General features: G+C 54.9%; 2 protein-coding genes across 3 annotated transcripts in view; one reads left to right on the forward strand and one right to left on the reverse strand.

Moving 5' to 3' along the window:
• The window catches only part of GNAI3 (G protein subunit alpha i3), a 32,704-nt gene extending 22,150 nt beyond the window's left edge, over positions 1-10,554 (forward strand). For both annotated transcript variants that reach the window (XM_055727966.1, XM_055727965.1), the window contains exons 5-9: positions 4,812-4,940; positions 7,437-7,566; positions 8,058-8,211; positions 9,063-9,277; positions 9,400-10,554. In XM_055727966.1, coding sequence (XP_055583941.1) covers positions 4,812-4,940; positions 7,437-7,566; positions 8,058-8,211; positions 9,063-9,253 — 604 coding nt within the window. In that variant the 3' untranslated portion in view covers positions 9,254-9,277; positions 9,400-10,554. The remainder of the gene's footprint in view (positions 1-4,811; positions 4,941-7,436; positions 7,567-8,057; positions 8,212-9,062; positions 9,278-9,399) is intronic.
• An 878-nt stretch (positions 10,555-11,432) lies between these two features.
• GNAT2 (G protein subunit alpha transducin 2) lies at positions 11,433-18,977 on the reverse strand. Its single transcript, XM_005447007.3, has 9 exons — positions 18,602-18,977; positions 17,668-17,710; positions 17,309-17,450; positions 16,966-17,123; positions 16,273-16,401; positions 15,930-16,059; positions 13,989-14,142; positions 13,397-13,602; positions 11,433-12,268 (listed from the first exon to the last, which is right to left on the reverse strand). The coding sequence occupies exons 1-8, from the start codon at positions 18,717-18,719 to the stop codon at positions 13,412-13,414; spliced, it is 1,065 nt and encodes a 354-aa protein (XP_005447064.1). The 5' UTR covers positions 18,720-18,977; the 3' UTR covers positions 11,433-12,268; positions 13,397-13,411.
• Positions 18,978-20,444: the final 1,467 nt, after the last annotated feature.

Below are 20,444 nucleotides of genomic sequence, written 5' to 3' on the forward strand. Positions count from 1 at the left end.
GTGCTGTGCCTCGCTTCACATCAGACCTCGAGGTCTCTGCTGAAGGGGAAAAAAAGAGGAACATGGGGGTGATTGCTTGTGAAAATTAGGTGGCAACGAGAACAAGAGCGCTGTGGCAGAGCGTGACGGTTTTCAGGGCAGCATCAAATGGTTTTGAAAACTTTTCTTCCAGCTGTTTTCTGCCTCGCAGAGCGTTTCCCCTGGTGCAGGCAGGGATCCTGCCCATCGGAGAGCTGCCCTGGCGGCAGGAGGCAGGGTGGGAGGAGAGGAGGCTACTGTAATAACGGTGTGTCATAATCCATATGCCACGGGTGGGTGTAAGCTCCCAAAGATAACCACTTGTGATGCTAATCCAAATGATCTGTCCTGGAATCATAGTGTTTTGCATGTTTTTTCTTTTTTTTCATGTTTTTCTAAGAACAGTTGAGTAATTCTTGCTCTGAAATGTGGATGGTCAAGCACTAGTGTAAACACTCAGCGTCTCCTCCAGGCATCATCTTATAATGTCCCTCTAGCAACCAGCCTGCTGGTTTGGGGGGGTGTTTCAAACTTCTGTATTTCTACTTATTGCAGCTTCCCTTTTTTCTTTACCTGTGACACGATTAAACGGCTCTGAGCCTCGCCGCTTCAGTCTTGACTCAGTGCCGTGAAGAAGCGTTTCAGACCTTTGTGCACAATTCGTGGTGTAATAGCTATGAAGAATAAAAACCTCCTCGGTTGGTGCAGCAGTGCGGATGCGAAGGCATATTGCTGTCTTGCACATCTCTTCAATTACCTCTGTCTGATACTTGGAAATGTTGACAAGTAAATAATGCTTTTAAAATATTTCACTTGCTGATTTTGCTACTTTTTCCAATGATCATGCTGACACCAGCCTGCAGATACTGTAGGTAATTATCTGCAGTCTCACAGGCAATTAGCATAGTTTCTGATCAACTATTTTCTATTCTGGCATATTTTATCTTGTTCCCAGGTGGTGGTTTTGGCCTGAATTCCCTGACATGATGCTGGATAAAACTTAGATTATTTCTGTGTGGGTTTTTTCTTCCTCTTTGCTCTTGAGTGCTGGCTTGCAGGGCATTGTCCTCCTGATGCTGCCTTGTGATTCCCCTTGAGTAGCACCACCTGGAGAGAACAGCTTGGAGTTGTGAAAGGAGCTTTTTCATCTGTAGGTCTGTGCTGCAGACTGGCTTTAGCTGGCCCAAATGAACATCCAAATTGATAAAGGTAATGCACAATCCCTTTTCGTGGAGATCCTGCTCTGTTACCTTGACTTCCACTTTGCTTATCTGCCAAAATCCAGCTAAAGGGGAGGGAGGAGACGGACTTCTCTGGGGAGACCTTATAGCAGCCTTCCTATTTAAAAGGGGATTATAAGAAAGATGGAGACAGACTCTAATAGGACCTGTAGTGACAGGGCAAGGGGTTTTTGAACTAAAAGAGGGTCTGTTTAGATTAGATATTAGGAAGAAATCCTTTACTGTGAGGGCTGCAAGGCCAGCCCAGAGCAGCTGTGGGTACCCCATCCCTGGCAGCGTTCAAGGCCAGGCTGGATGGGGCTCTGAGCAGCCTGAGCTGGTGGCAGGTGTCCCTACCCATGGCAGGGGATGGGAACTAGATGATCTTTAAGGTCCCTTCCAACCCAAACTGTTCTAGCATTCTGCAGAAGAAATGCATTTTTAAAATATAGGCTTCACCAGGTCTTCACCCGTTTCCTTCTTGCTGCAGGAGGCCTTGGCTAGAGACGATTAATTCTGTGTGAGCTGTCAACCTATGTAGGAAGAATACTGTTTGCATTTTCAGACTGGCAGAGGTGCTTGTGGTGATGTTTCTTGAAACCTTGGTGTTTGGTGGCTGCAAACACCGGCCCACCTGGGTACCAAACCTGCATCTTTCTGCCCTCTTGTCTTCTCTCCATGGCAAAGGCTGGCTTTTGTTCGCTGCTCTGCCTTCGGGCGTGTTGGTGACAGCCCCTCCTTCCCCAGCTCCGGCTGCGGCTAGCCGTTCATAATAAATGCTTTGTATGAATCTTTCAGAGCTTTCAGAGCCACGTTTGGCCTTGAAAGCATTCTTTCCAGCACTAAAAGGAAACATGACTGAATTGTTAGGAAAATACCATTCCAGGGTTCATGTGAGCGTGTGGAGGAGGGGAGCACTGTTAGCTTCAGCGACTGAAAGCTGTCTGCTTCGGAACATCCCTCTCCTGCAGCTGGTGTTCCTTAGAGCGGTCTGAGCGTGAGGTGGGACGACGCTGATGCTGATGGGTTTTCTGATCAGAGTGGAGCTACAGACCATGGCACACGCAGATATTGCAGCAGTGCCAGCCTGCGCGGGATGTTCTGGGAAGGCTTGGAGGGTCACTAAGAGAAACAGGAGTTATGCTGTAGGGTTCTGGTCAGCTTATTTTTTCTGTTGTACTCAAACCCTTATTTTAAGGGTAAAAAAAGAAAGGAAACCAAGCGAAACTGTCTTTTTGCAAGCTTGTATTTGCAAGGTGGTGTTGAAGCACACAGGGATCCAAGGTGGGGAGCAAGTGTTGCAACCTCAGTGTACGAAGGAAGCCTGGTGGCAAAGGAGACCGTGAAAAGGGATTCAAACTGCATGGGGCGTAGGAAGATGCAGTAACATGTTTTCAGTTCCCAAAGCAATATTTGTGAGAAACATCTTTAAACTTTCAGACAGACTGTGGTAAGCTGTGGGTTATGAGTTGCTCGAAACTGGGAGGCTCAGACCAGGCTCTTCCAGTCTTGGGGGTTTGTGTTTGGTTTTTTTTTTTTAAGTTCCACTAAATCTGTCCGTGGTAGAGGGAAACTAGTGGCATCTGCATGGGCTGAGCTCCGCAGGCTGGTGCGACGGGGGGCACAGCTCCTGTCTCTGCCCATCAATTCAGCCGCCTCTGGCAAGGCGAGGGTGGCTGGAGGAGCTGGTGTGCTCCAGCGCTTGGGCTTCTACTGAGAAATGCCCTGTGCTGGATCTTCCAGCTGCTTAGGCGTTTCCATGGGATTTGCCCTTTGTGTCTCCCTGGAATTAGTCTGGCAAAGCTTATTTTTTCAGGCAGCTTGCAGCTAGAGCACTGCTTGATCATTCCCTCATTCCCCTGACTGACGTGCCAGCCTTCAAGTGGCACTTTGCAATTCATTTGATGGGAGTTGCCTGACTCCATTCGCTCTTTGCTGGCTGCCTAAAAAGCCTGAAGTAGGGATGATACCACTTTCACTGCCCAAATTTCTGGTGCCGAGAGCTGGCAATTGGGAGCAGATGCTTTACAGCTTCAGCTTGTGCTTTTATCACTTCAGTGATGCAGGGTAGCTGCGTGATCCGTATCAAAGCCAAGCTGTTAGGAGTTGCTGGGTCAGTTCTTGGGTAGTGCTCCCGTCAGCTTTTGAACCACCATATCACAGTTAAACTCATACTGGTAGGAAAGGTGTTGGGGGGTGAAATCTGGGCACGTTATTTCCCTGGCAGTAATCTCTCTTAACAGCAGCCTAATGAATGTATGTACCTTCCAAATTCTGTTTTACCAAGCTGAAGCTAAAGCCAAGTGTAAGTTTTGGGTGCTGTGTTTCTGGTCAAAGAGCAGTTCACAAACCTGTTATCCCACTGAACGTGAGAGGAATGAGAGGAGTTGGCCCTTTCTGGGCTAAAACTGCTTGCAGATACCAGCTCTTTGAGAAAAGCCCCGCGGCGCCGGGCGAGCACGGGCAGGAGGCTGGCAGGTAGGCTGGATTCTTCTGGGGTTTGGAAAATAGGCCAGCGCTCTGCAAATATGCTGGCAGTCCTGGCCAGAGGAGATGCTGAAGCTGACGGGAGGGAGACGTTGCTCAGTGCGTTGCCTGCTTGGTGGTGGAGGCGAGTGGGAATTTGGGGTTCCCAACACAGCTTTCAGGCGCACGGGAAGGAGCGATCCCTAGCTGACAACGGATCTGTAATAATAATGTTTGGCTAGGAGGGCACGGTTTATTGCACCGGTGTGGAGCCACTAAAATCTCACAGTTGTACAGTACTGTATTGATTAAATCCTGCTCCTGATAAAGGCACGGCTGGTCCCTTCCCAGCAGAGCTGGAGTGATCCTCGTCTCCTTCGGTGGAAGCAGGAGGCCGTTGCTTTCCCCTTAACAGGAAAAATGAGCTCAGAGGTGCTGCTGGCTGGAGTGGGACTTCTGCCGCAGCTGGAAATGATGGATACCTCTTACTTCTGTGCCCAAGAGCCAAACTTCAAAGGGAATCTGCTGTAGCTGGAGTTAGTCGGGGTCTCAACGGGCACGTTGCCTTGATGCTGCAGGGAAGTGGTTTCCTCGGGCAGGAGCTGGCGAGTGCGGTGTTGGTTTGCTGCTCTTCAAGGAGGTGAACGAAGCCCCCCGGTTTGGGGGTAGTTCTGGATGCTTAATTCTTTCCTCCCGGTTCGTTTTGATGTCTCCTTGCCCTTTAAAAGTGAACCGCTGGCTATATTGCCTTGTGCTTTGATGCGAAAGACCTTGACTACTTTGAATTGCCCCAAGAGATACCAGCCTTGGCATGGCTTCTGCATCAGCAGTGCTCCTCGTGCTAGCTCCTTATCGGGCTTCGCTCCCCGGCTCGCTGAGCTCTGCCGAGCACACGCTGCAAGGTCGTGTGGGGAAGGGTTAAAAACACCCCGCAAAGTCGTCCCTTGGGTAGACCCCCAGGGGGTTTGTTCACTGCGCGTTCGAGGTCTGTACTACGTGAAGTTGATGAATAAATTCCGTAATGACTGACTGCTGCAGTTCATAAAAGATTCATGGTGAGCCAGCAGACTAAAAAAAGCGCATCTTGTGTTGTCTCTTCTGGTTTAGTTACCTAAATGACTTGGATAGAATATCCCAGCCGACCTATATTCCGACTCAGCAGGATGTTCTGCGGACCAGAGTTAAAACTACAGGCATTGTGGAAACTCACTTCACCTTCAAGGACCTGTACTTCAAGTAAGTGAAGGGCAGCGCTTGTCCCTGTGGACTGTGGTGGTGGGTCCCACACCTGCGCTGCGAAACCTTTTGCCCTGTTGTAACTGTCTTCGTTGCCTCCGTTGCACTCCCCCTCTACTGGCATTGCTCACTGGAGATACCGGTTTGACTTTTATTTGCCTTCTTCTGTTCTTTTCAGCTGCTTTTATGTTGGAATCGCAGACACAGGTACTTGACTGCTTGTTTACAGGATCAAAACCAAAAAAAAAAATACTAAAAGGACACTGACTCCTGGATTTTGAGTTTGAGTTTAACCCCTCCCTTTGATGCGGGAGATGAGAGCTCTCCCCACAGTCACAGCCGTGGCTCTGGGCTGCATGGTGTTCTCCACGAAGCTGCAGATGACTGTGCTGACTGACACTCGCTGCGGAGCAGGAGCGGGGCATGCAGAAAGCGTGCTGGGGGCTGGCTGCCTTGGCGTGGCACCGCAGGGGCTGGCACTCGCCTGTCCTCTCTGCCTTCTAAATTCAGTCCCTGCAGGGCTCGGGTGTCGAGCCTGATCTTGACAGTGTCCCTTTACGTATCACTAATCGAGCTCCCTTTAACCTCCGTAGCGGCTGCTAGCCTGCAGTTAGCTCTCCTCCCCGCTTTTCATCTGCTCCTTAGAAAATCCTCGCTTTGGATCCCGAGCCTGCTCCTGACAAACAGCCCGGAGCCCCGTGGCGTGGGCATTTGTGTCCTGTAACGTGGATGTAGGAAAACGCAGTGCCTGTATCTTGGGCGAGTTCCCTTCATCTGTGGCAATGTTTTCAAGTCTTTGTTGCTCCAGAGCCTTTAAATAAGCATTTGTTTGCTTATTTTTAGCTTGTGTTTGAAAACAGTTTTAAAGAGCTATAGCAAACCCACAAGTGTTGCATATAAAATCTGATGTTTGCATGTGTGGTTTTGTTTTTTTTTTTGGAAGAACAGTAGCATTTTGGCTTCTGAAGTGTTTTAACTTAAGAACTCTTTTAACAAAAATGCCTGAACAGTTTGCATCACCCAGCTGTTTACGTTGCTTCGGGTTCGTCCAGGGAAAAACTTGTCTTTTGTTGTGATGTATTAGGATTAGCATTTTCAGCTGCAGTGTGTTGCTCTTTTAAAAATCATCGCGTTTGACTAATGGAAGAGCGAGCGGGAGGTAGCAGGCGTATTCAGTTTAATCATTACAACCCTTCTTGTGAAGGAAATGGCTGAGCGCTCGGAGGCGTGCCTGCCCGATGCAAAAAGGGGAATTGCTCTTTCCCAAGCCTGCCTGGAGTTATTGATCATGTGCAGAGCCTGAGACACGAGGTGTCTCGTCTCGGAGGGATTTGCTCCACAAAGGAAAGCATTAATACATCTTAAACCCTGAAGCTGCCATCTTTCCTGTGACGGAAGCCTTGATGTTAAATCTCAGACATTAATAACGGGCCGAGGTAGCTGTAGTGTAACTGTGACTCGAATGTGGATTAGCCTGGCGAAGCGGAGCTGTCAGGGATGCTATTCCTTTCCAGATGTCTCTGCGCTAACAGCGGAGAGTAATGGCAGATGATACAAGCTAAGTAAATAGCCTGTATCCTCACAGAGATACTCATCTCTCCTGCCGCGGTCCACGGGGACGGTTTACGTTAAATGGAAGATGGGAGCTGGCTGAACGGCACTTCTGGCTGCCTTGTTTGGCACCATTACATCGCATTGCTTTTGGCCCACCCTGGGCAGTTGCTGTCTTGTCTGCCTGTTTGCTCTGGTAACAAATCAATGTTTATGACTTTCATAGCTTTTGAATCTTGACCTGTATCCGGCTTGATTTAATTAAGTCGGAGTCCATCAGAACATCCTGGGCAATCCTGCTTCTCATCAAAACGTTTCAGTGAACAGGGTGTTGTAGCTATCAGACACTCACATTTTTATTTATTTTTTTTATACACAAATTCTGTAAGCTACTCCGCAGCCTTTAAACTTAAGTAGCCCACAGATTGGGTTTTTTTAATACATAAAACTCTTTCTTAACCCTATTGGGTTTTTTTAATTATTTATTTATTTTTACTTCTGGGTCCTGGTAGCAGCATGCAGGTAGTATGTTTCAGCTAATCCTTTATCGGGCACGGTGTCAATTAACTGGAAGAGCTGACTACGAGTGTAGGTGTTTGGAGTTCAGTCAAGCAAATGGATTGTTGCTAAGGAAATAGGAGACAGAACAAAACAAGCATGCCCTGGTGAATCAGCAGACTTCTGGGTGGGGATGTAGGTACCATCTAGCCCTTCCTGCTGAAATTGCTCTGAAGCACAGAATTTCGGTTTTAAAACCCACCCTCCCGAGGGAGGGAGGGCTCGGAGCTGCCGGCCTTGCTGGCGGAAAGCTGTGTCCCTGCCTTTCCCCTGAACCCTGCTTGTTTGAAAGCCCTTAGCAGAGCCTCCCCCCTGCCCCGTGAGCGGCAGGGGGGCCGGGGAGGGTGGTCTCCATAGCTTGTGAGACGGTTCTTCTGCCTCCCCCAGGATGTTTGACGTTGGTGGCCAGCGGTCGGAGCGGAAGAAGTGGATCCACTGCTTTGAAGGAGTGACAGCAATTATTTTCTGCGTGGCCCTCAGCGATTACGACCTTGTCTTGGCTGAGGATGAGGAAATGGTACGTTGCGGAGGAGTTACCAGTGCCTGGCTGCGTGGCACTGTAGAAGGGAGGTGGAAGCAAGTGCAGACCTGTCCTGCACGGGGGTGGACATGTCTCTGGCTTCCTCTTGTTACAGTTATTAGGGGGCTGTGAAGAAGGGCGCTTCCTTGCAGCAGCCTACAGTATCTTGCCCCAGAAACGGACAAGCACGATGCGGAAATGAGATTTTCTCCCGGCCCTGGTTACAGGGAGGAGCCTTGAGCTGTCCCTGCAGCCCGTTCCCTGAGGTGTGAGCACCTCTCTGGAGGAACGAGCTGTGCAGGGGGAGCTGCAGGGTGGGGAGGTGACCTGACCTTGTGCCTGAGCTCTTCCTGATGAAGTGGCAGTGGGGATAAGTCGGTGACACTTGACTCTTTAGTCTGGCCTTAGCAGTAAAGCCTGTTTCCCCCTACACCCCATCCTCCCCTAATAACTCCGGAATGGTGCGTCACCCTTCTTTTATTTTCCAGAACCGGATGCATGAGAGTATGAAGCTGTTTGACAGCATTTGTAACAACAAATGGTTTACAGACACATCGATCATTCTCTTCTTGAACAAGAAAGACCTGTTTGAGGAAAAGATTAAGAAAAGCCCACTAACAATCTGCTACCCAGAGTACACAGGTAAGGCTGGGCTCATGAAACTGCCTGTTATTCCTGGCACCAGGGCCAGGAATGAGTCGGTTAAAGCCTGTGCAATCCAGGATAATGTAAAAGCTTTTTTTTTTCTTCCCCCCCCCCCCCCCCCCCCCAACTCTGTCTCTTGGGCAGCATCTTCAGGCTGTCCAGTTAGCTGATAGCTCATTTTCTCGGAAGAGATGTGGTCATGCGTGTCTGGCTCGGAACAGGCTTTATCCATGTGTTTTATGGGCTGGAGTATGAATAGCACAGTATTGCGCTCCAGCAAATCAAGGTCACTCCATATTTTCCACATCTTACTAGGACAATACTTCGATTTAACTTCAATTTCAGAGGCTGTGAAACTTATCCACGTCCTGGGCATGGCACTTGTCTGCCCTGGTGTGTCTGTGTTTCAGCAGGAGTCTGTTTCACAGCCTTTCCCTGTGTGCCCCTGCACAGATGTGATACTTTACCCAGTCACTGCTTGAGGCATTTCGATTTTTTTTTTTTCAAACGGTCCTTCCTTCAAACCTGCTTATTCCTGTGGTTTGTCACTCTTCTGCTATAACGACATGTCTCTAGCATGAAGCATCGCTGTAGCCAGTGTGCGATGCTCCCTTCCAGCGCTCTCCGGGAGGGCGGCTGGAGCGGGGAGCGCTTGGGGAATTGCGGGAGTGATGTGTCCAAGGTCACTGACCAGCAGCTGGGAATAGACTCAAGTTCTACCAGAAGGGGTTAATGGTGGATTTGGATTTGTAGCTGGATAAGGCAGATGGTTGCAAGCAGCTTAATGTGTACTTAAAAGATCTCAGCTGTGAACTGCTGGCCAAAGTAAGGGATCTTATCTTTTTCAGGCTCCAACACGTACGAGGAGGCAGCCGCGTACATCCAGTGTCAGTTTGAAGACCTGAACCGAAGAAAAGACACGAAGGAGATCTACACACACTTCACCTGTGCCACTGACACCAAGAACGTGCAGTTTGTGTTTGATGCTGTTACAGATGTTATCATTAAAAACAACCTGAAGGAATGTGGACTCTATTGAGGAGGAAAGGGGCGTGGGAAGAAGGTAAAGCCGAGCTGCTCGTGGCGTTTAAGCGTTGCGCACCAGCTTGGGCTGGCTTTGTCTCGCACCTCACTAATGCTCTCTTTTGATTTGGTTATTGTGTGTTTTTTTTTTTTCCTTTCCAGTTTTTATGGTGTGGCGTTTTGAGAACCAGACTCTTTGCTGCCTCATGGGGCCGGCTGCAAGCATGAACAGGACCAGGGAAACGAAAACAGCATGCAGAATCGTTGCATTCTTTAGCACAATCTTCTGTATTAGGGACCTTTTTTTATTGATATGGGATGTTGAAGTTAGGTCGAGGTGGAACAACTGTTAGTGTGACTAGATCATCCTGGCATCGTTTGGATGGCGTAATCTCAAATGTGTACAGCTGTTGTGAAGTTGAGGTGCTGGATTCCAGACCTTCGATATGTAGCTTTCTCTCTTTTCTTTGGTTAACAAGCCACCACTAGTCTGTTTTTAAGGTTTTTTCCATCAAGAAAACTGTAACTTTACTAAATTTTATTTCTTTATTTGCAAACAAATCTTGTTTTAAAAATAAAACAACAACAACAAAAATAATCACTTAACTATGCACATGTGACCAGATCATGCAGAAAGTATTCCTCTTAGCAGGAACTCTTTGTTTTTAACACTTGGTATGGTCAGGATTTAATATTTCTGCAACTACTTAAAGGATCCTTAGAGCTCTTATGGCGATAGCTTCGGCTTTTTCTGACGTGTGACTTGTTACCATCCTGCACCCACAAGGCTTTTGAAAGAAGCTTCTGCAGCAGGAGAAGCGAATCTTTTTAGCTTACGGTTAGGGGTGAACCTGCTTTATGCTGATATCTAAATCGAGATTTCTTCCGTGTGGTAAGCGTAAAGGCAGCTTGGCGGTGACCGTGCACCTGGGCTGTGTCCGCTGGAGAGGTGGAATGCCGAGCTCCAAACTGGATGGGAAGCGCGTGCTGCTACAGAGCTACTCAATCAACCACTTAGGTTCTTGTGCGTTTTCGGTTGAAACCGGTGGGCAATTTTTGTAAAGGGTGCACCTCGTTCTGCATTGACCATGGCCTTTTCTGTTCAGAGACTCCCAAACTGTATTGACAAGCATGCCTTTACTTTGTATATGTGGTGCCAAATTCCTGTTTGCCATTGTTTTTACTGTAGTAATGTTCATAACCAGTCAGTACATTCCTTCGCTGAACCATTGCATCGAGACTCTTTTCTCCCAGTTTGTCATGTGTACAGTTTCAATCTGTTATAGTTGTTGGCAGTATTAAAATGGTGAGTAAACAGTTTAGCCTTTTCTCTAGTTTTATTCTGAATTTTTTTTTCCAGGAGTCTTCTCCCCTTTTGTGTGCTGTTGGAGAAGGAAGGTAAGCGCTTTGAGGGGTAGCGGGCGTAATTAATGGGACAGGAGCGTTGCTCGTGCTTTGGGTGGTACGCGAGTGGTGGTGCTCTCCCTGCAGCCGCTTCTGCTGCTCCCGAAGGCTGGGGTTGGGCTGGCACAGATGGAAGGCGGCAGGCATCCAGTCACTCATCAGGATTATTGGCAGATGGTTCGTTTACCGCTTATTTATAGCGCGAGTCTCGCTGCCTTTTTTGAACCTGATGGGAAAATGACTGCTCTGGATGCTGGGACGTGATGGAGATGTAACCCGTTGGCCAGACACTTGTGTAGAAACAGGGAATGGAATACTCGAGGGATGCCTGTGGGTGCTGAGTGGCCACCCCGTTGTGGCTGCTGGGTGTCAGAGGAGCAGCATGGCCTTGCAGCTGCAGGGAGTCTTTATTTCCGTTCTGGAAACGGTTCCCTCCTAGCCAGCTTCCCGCTAATGCGTGGGATAACTCACCTTCGGAACAAATCCATGCGGACCTCCCCGGTCACTGCACCAGCACCCTGCTGGTGGGAGCAGCTGGGGTGGGCAGGGTGCGGTGGCGGGGAAGGTTTTTTGGTTGGTGGTGGCTGGGTGGCACCTGTGCATCCACCCTGACCGGTGCTGGTGGTGGCCCTGCTCCATGCTGGGCGCACTGGGAGATCTGTGTGCACAGACTGCGGAATGAATGCGAAGAATGTCAAATATTCCTTGACGGAAGCTCTGGGACACAGGAACGGGGCTTGGGAATAGGCGACCCAGAGAAATGGAAGTGGGACAAAAGATAGACATCCACGTCATGCGTATTCCTTTATTTTGTTTTCCTACAGTTAAATGAAGCCGTATATGTGATCTCTGCATAAACAGTGCAAGGATACAGGACTTACCTACAGTACCAGCGTAGATTTATTTACAAACAGTAAAGAGCAAATACAGCTGTAAAGAGCAGAATGAAAACCTTTCAGGAACCCATTTCCTCTTTATCCAGCCCCTTCCTCTTCTGTAGGTGCGATTGCCTCCCCCAGCCCCTCACACCTGCGCTCCTGCCCCCCCCCAGCTGCACCCTCGAGAGGAATTTGCTCAAGTCTTGGGGTGCGCACACTACCCCCCCCCTCCGTTCCTCCTGCCGAAGGACCGAGGTGGGATCCCAGGGGTGCAGCCTCCCCCTTCCCCAGAAACTCCTGGCTGGATGAATTCAGGTTTGATAAAAAGGGGCAGAAGCCAGGTGGGGAAGGACAGGCAGGGTCCTGTCCCCACCGCCCGTGGAAGCGACACTGCCAGCTCTCCCCACGCGCACCGATGGCTTAATATTAATTAATGTGGCTGGGACAGGGGCCTGCGGGCTCTTTAGTGTCAAACCGCTCCAGATATCATTGATAAACACTGCCTTGCACACACTGCAGAGAGCAGGGCTTGCTTTCTTTTTTTTAAAAAAAAGAAAAAAAGAGGAAATGGCTATGAAAGGGAGTGCGAGATTCAGCTTCAGCCCCTTTGTGCTTGGGGTTGGAAAGGAGGTGGCTTGGGTGGGCAGGTCATAGAAAAAAGGGGGCGTCGAGTGACTTTTATCGCTTTGGTTAATCCGTTTGGCTCTGCTCAGCAGAACGGCGCTGTGCAATTGAAGTCTTTTCCTCTTCTAGGGGGAAGGAAGAAAGAAGAAGGGGGGTTAAATGCTTTTCAAACCAGGCGGCAAAGGCTGTGAGGGTGCAACGCACGGGAAGGGGGGGGTTGGAGACGTGACTTTTCATTGCACCGCGCTGGGTGCTGGGAAAAATTCATCGGCTCGAAGGATGCTCCGAGCCGGGCAGTGGCAGAGCTGGTGCCTGATTCCACACACACACACCCCCCGTAGCCTTTGCTGGGGCCCCGGGAGAAGGCAGGACCCCCTGCCTGCTGCCCTGGCACGGGATTGCGATTTTCCTTGATTCTGGAAGTGGGTTCTCGGTCAAAGCCTGTCTTAGGGAGCAGCTTTGTTCACCGCACAATGCGGAGCTGGCGGCCAGGGCTGTGCCCCCAGTCCTGCCGCAGCCTGCCTCTGCCTGCGGGGAAGCTGTCTGCTTTATTTATTATTTTTTTTTCTTCTCTATTATACTGTTCAGGGACAAGGGAAGCGCTGGAGGTTCCCTGAAAAACAAAGCGTCGAAGCTGGTGGCCAGGAGCCACTGGGAACGCGGGGAAAGGGGATGAAATTCTCACTGCCACACAGGCTAGCAGGCAAACACAGGCGTAAGAACTAGGGTTATTAAATCCTAATTAAACCTTTATGGTGATGAGCTAAAAGGCCAGGTGAAGCGGAGCGTGGCACGGGAGTGCCGTGGGGATCGCTGGGGTTATTCCTGGGAGCCAGGGCTGGGCTGCAAACTGGGGCGGCACCAGTGGCAATGGGAAGCCCTGAGCTGGAATGGTTTGGTCCGGCTCGGGTGCAGGACTGGGGCTGTGATCTGTGGGTTTCATCGCACCCTCCGTGCAAGACATGATGAGAATAGCGACTGGGCTGACCCCAGCCCGCTGGGGAAGGGAACTGGATCCTACTGGGATGCTGACCCTGCCCTGGGGGTGGTTGGCTCCGAGCCCTCCCTGGTCCTTTCTCATCCCAGCACGTTCTCCCCTTCCCTGCTCCCCAGGCGAGGGGTTCTAGGTGATGTTTGATGGCAAAGCCCGAGGGGACCCGTGTCCCATCACCCGGTGGAGCGGGCTCTGCCGCATCCTCCCCCTCCCCTTCCCCAGCCCTGTTTTTGTGATTCAATAACCGTTTCTCGGGTACCTGCCACCCAGCTGCTCAGAAGAGGCCGCAGTCCTTGAGGTTCTCTTTGATGATGACATCCGTGACGGCATCAAAGACAAATTTGACATTCTGCGTGTCTGTGGCACAGGTCATGTGGCTGTAGATCTCCTTCACGTCCTTTCGCATGTTGAGATCGAGGAACTGGGTCTTGATGTAATTCCCCGCGTCTTCAAATGTGTTGGGACCTGCGGAGGGAGGAAACGATGATGATGATGCTGGGCTGCTCCCATGGGAGATGATTGTCAGAGCTGGCTGAGGACCAGGGGATGCTTAAGGCTCCCTTTTGAGAGCTAGACCTGAAATCTCCATGCAGAGGAGGAGGAGGAGAAGGAGGGCTGGGTGGCAACTGCACCTAGCAAAGCAATTTTTTTTAAAAAAAGCCACTTTATCCCGTTTCAGTCCTTCCAAACACATTCCCGAGGCCACATCTCTCCTCTGCTCCTGCCTCCAGGGACCTGACAGGATCCCAAGCTGAAATGCTGTGTCTGCACCGAGACCATGCATGTCCCCACTGGAGACCATCGTTTGGGGGTCTTGGCGTGGGGGGGGGGGTGTCAACGAGCCGACTCACCATCGTATTCTGGGAAGCAAATGCTGAGATGGACTTTCTTGATCTTTTCCTCAAAAAGGTCCTTCTTGTTGAGGAAGAGGATGATGGATGTGGCGGCAAAGAACTTGTGGTTGCATATACTGTTGAATAGGTGCAGGGATTCGTGCATGCGGTTCTGCAAGCAAACAGGCTCGTTGGCACAGCGGAAATTAATTTACAAACCCCCTTTTGGCTGCTGCAACCCCCAACCCCCCCTCCGATTCCTGAGGGTGCTGCCGGGGATGTTCGGGTTTGCTGCAGCAGCCGACAGCCCTGCTGCCTGTTCCCTGCCTGCACCCGGCGTCCCCCTTGCTCATCCAAAAATCTCCCGTGCCGTGGTGCGAGACACCTGGATAAATCCAGGCGGTGCTCGGGGTAGGGAGTGGTGGTGAGCAGCTGCGGGCAGCACCATGCTTTGATCCCTCCTGGCAGCTTCTGGGATGTTCAAAGGAAGGATTAGGTGATCGCACTGGGAGAATTATCCCGGGAAGCCTCGCAGCGCTGTGGCACGGCTGCTGGAAGGTGCTGAGCGAGGGTGCTGAGCTGCCAGCCCCATCACCCAGGCTGTGCTGTGGGATGCTCTTGCTGCACTGTGGCCCCTGGCACCCGCAGCTTTGGGAAGGAGCGGGGAGAAGGAAAACTCCAGTTTCACAGCAGCTTCTAGCTGGCTGCAGGCGCATCCTCGGGAGGACGAGGCTCCATCCAGCTGGTGCTCAGTCCAGCCGGTGGCTGTGTGGCTCCCCCACCATGGTACGGCGGCGGGCGGGTTCTTCAAGGGTGACAGGGATGGTTTTGCTTTGTCCAGCTTCCCATTGCAGCAGCTTTTCTGTACAGCTTCTTCAACGAGCAGGGCACCTGTGGGCCCAGCTTTGGCCAAATCCTGCCCCATCCTGCGCCGAGGGAGCGTTACAGCCTCTCCCGAAGGTTTTGATGATAACGATGCTCTCTCCTTCCCCCAGGTGCCTTACACAGGCTCTGCTTCACGGCCGAGGAAGCGCTTGGGCTGCTGCCCGGCCTTGGCAAGCCCCAGGGCTGGCGGACCCCGACCCTTGCCCAGCTCCTGGCAAAGGCGTTTGGACCCGGGAGCATCCACGGGACCGGCCGCCAGAGGAGATGCCAGCAGGGATGCTTTGCCCCAGCCCCTCGGCAGGGGAGAAGGCAGCCTGCTTCTGCTCTGCACATCTCCACCCCTTATTTCTTCTGAGAAACGCCCCATTTAGGGGCTGCCATGTTCCTCCTCTTGGGATTCTGCCCCTGAAGCTGCTTCCCCCGGTGCCGGAGCAGCGGCTCTGCCGGAGCATCCCTCGCTGGGCACCCGCAGGATTTCACCTGATGGGCTGGTGCCATCGTTTCATTCCCTCTTAGCAGGAGGATGGAACTGCCCCACACTGCTGCTTTCCTGCCCCCCTGGGGGGCACAGCCAGGCAGGAGGCGCCTCTGGGCCAGATTCTGCTTCACTGAGGCCAGTTTGCATTTATTTCCCCGCTCCCAGGGTCCTCCCGCTTCAGGTCCAGCTCCGCTGGGCTTGCTGGGGTGGGTTTGGCGCTGGAAGTGTTCCCCGGTGGGATGGTGGCTCTCGGGAGGGGGCCGGCGTCAGGAGCTGCTTGGCCCTTGGCTGCTCGGAAGGCTCGGGGGTTTCCTCGTGGACAGATCCATGGGCCCACCACCCGCGGTTTGGCTCCATGTGGCCCAGAGTAAGCGCTGACGCGTTCACAGGGTGTGACAGGCGGGAGCCAGCTCCATCCCGCAGCTCCATCCCGCAGCTCCATCCCGCAGCTCCATCCCCTTTCCCGGATCACCCAGAGCATCAGATGGCCCAGCGCATTGCCCCCCCCCCTCCCCCCGTAACCCCCCCCAAAGCACCCGGCTCCTCTCCCCTCAGCTGCCGAGCTGTGGACGGGCACCTCTGGGACCCTGACCCACCACTTCGTCGTCCTCCACCAGCACCATGTCGTAGGCGCTCAGCGCCCCGCAGAAGATGATACAGGTCACCCCCTCGAAGCAGTGGATCCACTTCTTGCGCTCCGATCTCTGCCCTCCCACATCAAACATCCTGGGGAGGGGACAAGGATGGGGGAGGGAGGGTGTCACCCATCTGATCCTGCCACCCCCTGCGTGGTGGTCCCAGCACCCTGTCCTCCACAGTGTCAGGGATGCAGTAACCGACCATCCCTGGTCCAGGTGGGGTTGGTGGTCCCTGGAGCATTGGGTGCACCCCCTCTATTGGGGCTGAGGGGGGGTGGATTGGGGAGGTGCCCCCACCCACCTGAAATTCAGGTCTTTGACGGAGAACTTTGTCTCGATGATGCCTGTGGTCTTCACTCGGGATCGCAGCACATCCTGCTCGTTGGGGAGGTAGCTGGGGGCTGTGATCCTGTCCAGCTGGTTTAGGTAACTGGGGGGACAGGAGGAGGTGTGACCTGCTGCCGAGGGGCTGCCCATGTCCTTGCCCCCCCCCCCGGCTTTTTGGGGGTGCTGAGCTCTGTCAAACACTGGTACTCCAAGGCAGGGCCATCCCTGGGGGAGCTGGGGGGCTGCAGGGGACCTGGGGGGGGGGGGGGGGGGGCGGGGGCACAGTGTGGGGCTGTGGCTCAGCAGCACCAGTGGGACGGGGAGTGGCACAGCTGGGATGGAGAATGGCACCAGTGGGATGGGGGACGACACTGGTGGGACTGGGGATGGCCCTGGTGGGACAGGGATAGCACTGGTGGGATGTGGGATGGCCCTGGTAGGACAGGGGATGACCCTGATGGGACCGGGGTGGCCCAGGTGGGACAGGGGATGGCCCTGGTGGGACAGGGGATGGCCCTGGTGGGACCGGGGATGGCTGCTTCGGAGTGTTCCCAGGAGCAGGAGGAGCCTGATTTTGCCAGGCTGGGTTGGGAATAGTGATGAGCAGCCAGGGGGGTCCCCAGACACGTCCCTGCCCCCCCCGCCAGCTGGCGGTGACCCCACTCACTAAGCGGCCGAGTCATTGAGCTGGTACTCGGCGGCTCGCTCGAAGCAAGCCTGCACCCCCCCGTCCTTCCACAGCTTCTTGATGCAGTCGACCAGCTCGGGGGGCATGGTGCCCTCCTCGATGGAGTCCGCCAGGTTGAAGAGCTGCCGCCCCGTGTCCTGCAAGAGGCACCCATCGCCACCGTCCCACCCATCGCCCCTGCCCCCCAAAAAGCCCCTGGGGCTGGGCAGGGGGCTAAGGGGCCCAACACGGGGTCGCTATGGACCCCAGCCCCAGGGAGGGGGGTGCCCTAGCCCCACGTCCTGGTGGGTTGGGGGGGGTGGGGACCACTGCCCTGACTGACCGCGCAGGACGACTCGGCGTAGTCGATGCCCAGCGTGGACATGGCGCGGACGATGGCCAGGATGGACTGCAGGATGTTGCCGTAGATGACAGCTTTGAACTCCATGCACTCCTCGGCCGTGTAGCCATCCTGGTGGATAATCCTGGGGGGGGGGGGGGAGGGGGGGGCGGGGGGCACAGCAGCCTCAGCCCCAAGCTGGGGCACCCCTTCCCCTCCCAGCATCACCCCACCGTGGGAACCAGCAGGGTGCCACCACCAGCCTGACACCGTACGGGGGGGTGACAGGGGTCCTGCCATCCCCTGTCCAAGATGTCCCGGTGTGTGTCCCCCGCCCCCCGGGTGCCTCTGGCCATACTCACTTCATCTGCTTCACGATGGTGCTCTTCCCTGACTCTCCAGCCCCTGGAAAAGGGTGGGGGGACACCTCAGTGCTGGCCAGGGTGGGACAGACCACAGGCCTGGTGCCACGGTGATGGGCACCGTGCGGGGACCAGGGTCCCTCTTCCCCCACCGCCCCCCTGCGCCTGCCCTGGCCGGACACCCCACCTGCCCACCCCCACCCCCCGCTGCCATTGTCCCCATGCTCCCATCACCCCTTGCACCCAGTGCCAGACCACACATGTGGACCCCCAGGGGTGGTGGGGACCCCCGGGGTGTGGGTCCTTGGGGTCCTGCGCCTCCCACCCACCGTGGGCGCTGCTGGCGGTGGCTTTGGTGCTGTAAGCGGCTTAGGGTGGTGCAGGAAGCTGCTTAGAATTAGGGTGCTAATCACCTTGATCCCAGCCCCCCCACCTGGATAAGGCCCCGCTGCTGGTCCCTGCCCCGTGGGGTCACCTGGGTGGGGTGTGGGGGGTCCCCCGAGGGCTGTCCCCTCCCGCCCTACGCCCCGCAGTGGGGTTTGGGGTGCTGGTGGCAGGAGCTCCCCAGGGTCTCGCTGCCCCCCCCAGGGATGCGCCGCAGCCAGGTGAGACCTGGTGTCCTGTCCTGGTCCCTGCCCTTTCCCCACGCTGTCCCCTTGGTCCCTGCCACCTGCCTAGCGGTGCCCGATGCCACCCCTGGCTCTTCCCAGGCACAGCCCTGGGGACATCCAGCTGGTGGGAGAACCTCTGCTGGCTGATGGCCACTCATCAGGCTAACGAGGGCTAATGAGCTGCGGGGAAGGGGCTCTCCCTTTTGCCCCTCACCCATCCCCAGCAGCCGCATCCCCCCAGCACCAGCGGGGTCCCCCATGGCAGGTTGGGGACGGGGGGACATCTCCCGCATCCCCCCTGGGGACATCCCCTCCACTCTTACCCAGCAAGAGCAACTTGACCGTCTTGGCCTCCTTATCCGCATCCTCCTGGAGCTTCTTCTCCAGCTCCTTGGACCTCTTGGCCATCTCCTTGTCCTCCGTGCTGGCCCCACTCCCCATGGCCTCGTCTTCCTCCTCTAACGCCTCGAGCTCCTCTAGGTCCCCAGGCTCTTCCAGGTCTCCCGTGGGACGGCACGCACACCCCGCGGCGGGTGGGCGGTGGGCGAGGGGGGACAGCAAGAAGAAGAAGACCCGAAAGGGCTGAGTTGGGGGGTACCTGCTCCCCCGGCCCCGGGGTGCCCCGCAGCAGGCAGCGTACGTGGGTCCTCGCGGGCTGGCTGCCCCCCGCTCTCTCCCTTAATTCCCCATGGATAACCTGATTTTTTTGGACCCTGGGATTTGGGGGCTTTTTTATCTTGCCATGTGACCCAGGAAATCCAATTAGCCCAAGATGGCAAAGATTAGGGCTCAAGGAAAAAAAAAAAGACGGAGCATCTCAGGGAGGTGGGCACAAGGCTTTACATAAGGGGGGGGGGATGTGGGGACACCCTGTGTCCCCCAGAATGGATTGGGGAGGGGGCAGGGGGTTGGGGGTCCCCCAGCCGTGTCCGTGGGCTGTGTCCCCCCATGTGTGGGGGTGGTGTTGGGGATGGGGTCAGCCCCCTGCTTGTGTGTCGTCCCCTCCATCCTGGGAGCTGGGGGGTCCCCGGGTGCTGCGGGGTGGTGGTGGGGGGATGGTGGCACTGGGGGATTCCTCCTGTGGGGGAAAGGGAGCTAATTACCCTCAGGACTTAATTACCCCCCGGGTGGGTAATGAGGCCCTCCAGTTCTGCCCTGCTGGGTGCCGCCCCTCACCCTCCTGCTGCCTGAGCTCTTTAATGGGATCCTGGCTCAGCCTTCCTCCTCCTCCTCCTCCCCCTGGGCCCAGCACCCCCCCTCCCCAGGCCAGCAGGACCACGGGGTCCCCCCACACCCGGGGGGGCAGGGGGGTGCCCCCACCCTGTCCTGTGGGGCTGATTTTGGGTGCAGGGCTGGCGCCGCAGGGGGGACCCGCCGGCAGCCCCACGTTGGGGTGTCGGGTCCCCCCCAAAGGTGCTGCAGGTCCCTGGCACGTGGGGTTAAGGTCCCTTAAATCCCTGCACCCCACAGGGTCACTGGGGTCTTCACGTCCCCTTACTGGTGTCCCTCTGTCCCACCTGGCATGTGTGCCCCCCCCCCACACACACAGGCTCCCTGCTGCCAGCCGCGGTGGCATGGGGACAGCTTGTCCCCGCTGTCCCTGTGGACACAAAGCCCCTTCTGAGCTTCTAATGAACTTGGCGCTAATGAAGGGGGCCTAATTAAAATACCAGACCCCCCCCTTCGGTGTCACAGACAGGCGGACGGACACTGCTGGGGAGGGGACACGGCTTTCGCCCAGAGCTCAGGCTGGGGGTCCCCACCGTGCCCCCCTCCCTGACGGCTGTTGTGCCCCCCCAGCCTGGCACAGGGGGGGCCCTGGTGGGTGGCGTCACCTTGCTGTCCCCTCTCTGGCTCCATGGCAAGATGGGGTGGGGGACATGGGGGGACGGGCCCTGGCGGGTGGCATTCCCTCCGCTCCGGCAGCGGCTAAAAATACCCCCCCTGCTCCGCTGCTGGATTAGGGGACTCGGCCAGGCGCTCGGCAGGGACACAGCCCAGAGCCCCCCCAAACGTGTCCCCAACACCCCCCAAACCTGCCCCCAACACTCGAGGCCACGGCAGCGGAGCCGCCAGCACAGGTAGGAACACGCGGGGCAGGGGGGGACGGGACACAAGGGTGTGACACCCCCTGGCACCCTGCAGCTGCTGGGGGGGGGGGTGTCC

The sequence above is a fragment of the Falco cherrug genome, chromosome 16 (genome assembly GCF_023634085.1).
Source record: "Falco cherrug isolate bFalChe1 chromosome 16, bFalChe1.pri, whole genome shotgun sequence".
Classification (NCBI taxonomy): Eukaryota; Metazoa; Chordata; class Aves; order Falconiformes; family Falconidae; genus Falco; species Falco cherrug.